This window comes from Fusarium mangiferae (assembly GCF_900044065.1).
Source record: "Fusarium mangiferae strain MRC7560 genome assembly, contig: FMAN_scaffold047, whole genome shotgun sequence".
NCBI lineage: Eukaryota > Fungi > Ascomycota > Sordariomycetes > Hypocreales > Nectriaceae > Fusarium > Fusarium mangiferae.
In genome coordinates this window covers 7,610-12,177 of record NW_024573967.1, presented here as the reverse complement: position 1 = coordinate 12,177, position 4,568 = coordinate 7,610, and the positions used below count along the sequence as shown (strand labels likewise).

Genomic DNA, 4,568 nt, shown 5'->3' with positions numbered 1-4,568 from the left:
CAATGAAGTGAACGACAATCTCCTTTCCGGCATAGAAGCCCCTGACGAGGAAGGGGACTTTGATGTCGAGCTCAGTACCGCTCTTCTTGATGAAAGTAGCGCCCTCGACGCCGATCTTAGGACTGGTGACGCCGCCACCAGTGAGGCCGCTGTACCAGAGGGTGGACTTGCCAGTGTAGTCCTCCTCGACCCAAAAGTTGAAAGCCCAGGAGGCGGCACTGATCATATTGCCGGCGACGACCTTGAAGGCCTTGCGGACATGGGGGGAAGTGAAGACACGCTTCTCGAGAGAGGCGGCATCCTTATCGACGTTGCGGACGGCGACGGCGACGGCGTTGGCGATATCGATACCGATGGGGGTGTTGACGCCCTCGCTCAGGTATTTGACATCTGTAAGTGTGATTTAAGGTTAGCTCCGCTCGATGAACGAATCTCTGCTCATTTCAGGGGATACAGGGTTTGGAGACTGTGTTATGGGATTCATCGGTCTCACCTCTGGACTCGACGACGACGGCAATATTGTCGATGGGGCTGGCAAATACGGCTGAGGTGAAAGTGCTGGCTGCGAGAAGACCAGCGTAAAAGAACTTCATCATAGGGGCCATTTTGAAGACTAAGAAAATAATAATGGGTGGTTGTGTAATTTGATAGACTGGTGCTATTGAGAGTTGAATGAGTAATAGATAATGATTAAACAATTTCTGTGAGACACTAGGTGTCCTCCTTTTATATAAGTTGATACAAAGTCCTAAATTGAAAGATTCCTCCCGCTCCTTTGCGGCCAGTTGATGACATCTGTTTCAAAAACGGACACGTGTATATTGTTTAGATTGTTTCACTCTAAAGCTGCCAAAGCATTGCTTGATCTGCAAAAATGGTTACAACTGCCAATCCAGACATGCCAGCAATCGCTAGTCTCTACTAAAGATTGTGCCTTGTTAGCAAAAAGCTACTTATGTTAACACCTGTTAAATATAAAGTTTGAACTGAAACAAGCTTTTGAGTTTGGAAACAAAGAGAATAACTTACTTTTTATAATAATAACTATTTAAAGTTTAAAACAAAGAGGGCTATATATTATATCTATTTTAGGAAATCAAAGTTATATAAACTATATATTATATAATCTTAAAGTAATTAAGAGGTAAATTATTAAAGGACTTCTTATAATAAAATTATATATATTTTTTTATTATTTTTTTTTAGATCCATAAAACCCCAATCTGTTTATTTCTTCTAAGAGGGAAAGATAATATGCCTGAAGCACGGTCCTCTTGAAGACAACGTGTCTAGAGCACGGTCCTATTAAAGATAACGTGTCTAAAGCAAGGTCCTGAAGACACTAACCTTATAACGGTTAAGACTCTTGCTGACACAGTGGTGTTTAAATAGAAGCATTACAATCTGGGTTAAAGAGACTGTTGGCATTATTTATACTAGAATGTCTTATAAATATAATTTAAGAAGACCTATAGCTTGTATCATAAATTCTAGTATTGTAATAAATCGTCCTTACAGAAAATAACTTATTGCATCTTTACAATTTTATGTCAATTTTTTAACTTCTTTATCCTTAACAGTTTTCCTATTCCTTACCCGGAAAAAAACATGGCCGACAGTAACTTTAGTGGCTTCAATGTTAGCAATAAGTACCACATAGGCTCGATTCTAGGCAGTGGCGCATATGGCATTGTTCGGTATGTTGTAAAATGTCTTATTTCTCGCACTCATACTGACTAGTCGCTACTAGATCTGCTGTTCACAGACCTTCAGGTCAAAAGGTCGCCATCAAGAGAATAGAACTACCCAATATCCCAATATTTTGCTTGAGAGCTCTTCGTGAGATAAAACTCTTAAGACGCATCAGTCACGAGAACATTATATCCATTTTGGATATCGAGAGGCCTTATTGTTATAGCGAATTAACTGAAATATATATAGTCCAGGTAACAAACCCTCCTAGATGTTTTTTTATATTATCTTGAAATCTACCTTATATATTGCATCTTTAATGGTTTTATACTAACTCTATTTCTAACCGCTTAGGAAATAATGGACACAGATTTACATAAAGCTATCAAGTCTCAGCTTCTTACTGATGATCATGGCCAATTTCTGATATATCAGTCATTGTGTGCTTTGAAAGCATTGCACTCTCTCAATATCATCCACCGGGATCTTAAGCCCAGTAACATCCTGCTAAGCGAGGATTGCGACTTAAAAATATGTGATTTTGGACTTTCTCGGAGTACCAAGTCTAGTCACCAATCCCAAGGCTTCATGACCGAATATGTTGTAACTCGGTGGTATCGAGCGCCAGAGCTCATGTGGAGTCCCGGAACATACACTAATGCAATCGATATCTGGTCGCTTGGGTGTATCTTTGCTGAGATCCTCAGGGGCAGGCCTATCTTCCCCGGCAAGCATTGTAAGAGAACTATGTCTTCATGAGCAAAGGAGAACTGCCTTCTCATGAAGAAGCTTAGTTGAATATACGCTGACGTTCTCCGCTTGGTGTAGTTCTTCATCAGCTGTCAACAATTTTCGATATCCTCGGGTCGCCGACAGCTGAATTTTGCCGTTCGATTCGTTCTCCACACGCTCGGAACTACATACTATCTATGCCCTACAAGAGCCCAGTACCATTCCGAGACTTGTTCCCAACAGCGTCGAGTCAAGCGATCGATCTACTTCAAAAGATGTTGACTCTTGATCCTTCCAAGCGTATTACCGCTAAAGAAGCCTTAAAACACCCATATGTTGAAATGTATTATGACCCAGCTGACGAACCAAACATTGCCTTCCATCCAGGCGGGTCGACAGATCTCATTAAGGCTGAGGAAGGTCTATGCTTGGAAGAGATAAAGCGATTGATATCTGAGGAAATAGACGCAATACAAACGCAATCTGAGGGTTATTATTAGGGTAACAAGTAGATAGACACTTATAGAGGCTTTAAAGTTAATTCTTAAAGTTCTGTGACGTCGATTAATTGTTTCTTAAAAAGTAAAATTTATCGCCAATTGGCTTTTCAATATGGGAAGGATAGTCCCAGTGTGATTAATTCTCTTGGCTTAATAACTGCATGTGCCTGTAAGGCAATACATCTCTTTCAGCTACTTAATTGCTATGCATATAAGAGTATTGTCTAATAGCAGATAAGATTATTAATATACTGAAAATGCTCTACTAATTCAATTATAAGTAAAAAGTAGACTCTCTAGTTGAGCTTTCCTCGTTATGTCAGACCCTGATTTCATTTACAGTAATATAAAACGCGGCGTCCTTTCCACAACATTAACACTACATCACAGTACCCCTGGACTGAACTGATCCATGTAAGTCCCAAGGTAGCTCCACGATAGGTACCACTCCTTTGCCAAGTCTGATGAAGCACATCTCATACATGTGATCGGCGAAAGGATGGCCTGAAAGACTGGGAATTCAAGCCTCCCTGGACACACAGAGCATTATGGTAGTCGTCGAGCCCTGATACTGATGCCCATACATCTTGTTCTTGATCTCGTCTAGACTTGTAACCTTGTGGATCTATCCCATAGACATCTCTTGTCGATTTAGATCCAGTGGTTATCACTCTTGAAGGAGGAAAAGAGCCACCTGGCAGCATTTCCTCACTTCTATCGGGAAAGGGTCCTTCTTTTCTGGCAAGCAGAATGTAAGCAACAGGCTCTTTTTCACTTTGAGAAGCCGGAATCATGTTGGCGAAAGTTGATCCAACTTTCGACCAAACAGATTCATGTATGGCATGGTGTGCCTCGCTTCTAATTTCTTTCTGGAAGATTGGTCCAGACATATTCTGGTCAAGTTCCGGCATGTCATGAAGCTGATCGCTGGTTGTTCCATTTCGACATGGCGACAGTCTTGCGGGAGACGCAGAGGGTAGAGAACGGGATTTGTTTCCCTATTCGATAAAGGTTAATTCAGGACGGAAATAAAAAGTGAGAAGATCACGCGACGAATAGACAGTAAATGAAATGCAAAAGCTCGAATAGAGGCGGAGTGAGTCAGTAGTCAAATATAGGTAAGAGTATGTAAAGCAGAAAGAGGAAAACTAAAAAGGTAGGAAGAAATTCACTATAATAAAAACATAAATTACCTGCATAAAATAGTTCTCAAATGTCTCATCTGCTTGTGAAGTTCTTATCGAATGATATCGGTGATGGCGGTTATTTGGCCTCTTGCCTTGGTAGCCTACTTGGGGTAGTAGGGAATGCTGTTCAATGTTGAGATTACGCCCAGTGCTGGGGAAGCCATCATTGTGCGCTGCCTCTGATTCATCGTATGCTGATGACTCAGACCAGATTGGACTGTCGCAACTGTGGCTTGCAGTGGTAGACTCATTCTCGCCCTCAAATGAATCCAAGGTGTCGAGGCATTTCCAAATTTCTTCTATCAGGTCTCAATAATGGATGATGACAACTGCATATTGAATACGTACCGCTATCGTCGGAGATAGACGGAGATGTGGGTCCAGAAAAAGACAAACCGAAATCCACTCGAAGGTCGTCAATGTCTGCCAGCAATGACTCGAGAGAGAAATAAACACT

At 41.4% G+C, this 4,568-nt stretch overlaps 2 protein-coding genes across 2 annotated transcripts; one reads left to right on the top strand and one right to left on the bottom strand.

Moving 5' to 3' along the window:
• Window positions 1-71: 71 nt before the first annotated feature.
• Window positions 72-605, bottom strand: FMAN_16279 (uncharacterized protein; the record flags this gene model as incomplete). The annotated part of the gene is made up of 3 exons (XM_041826246.1): window positions 72-85; window positions 124-390; window positions 494-605. 3 exons carry the CDS (start codon window positions 603-605, stop codon window positions 72-74), a joined length of 393 nt encoding a protein of 130 aa, XP_041691621.1.
• Window positions 606-1,608: 1,003 nt separating this feature from the next.
• Window positions 1,609-2,451, top strand: FMAN_15520 (uncharacterized protein; the record flags this gene model as incomplete). Its single annotated transcript, XM_041826245.1, has 3 exons — window positions 1,609-1,697; window positions 1,751-1,946; window positions 2,047-2,451. The coding sequence occupies 3 exons, from the start codon at window positions 1,609-1,611 to the stop codon at window positions 2,449-2,451; spliced, it is 690 nt and encodes a 229-aa protein (XP_041691620.1).
• Window positions 2,452-4,568: the final 2,117 nt, after the last annotated feature.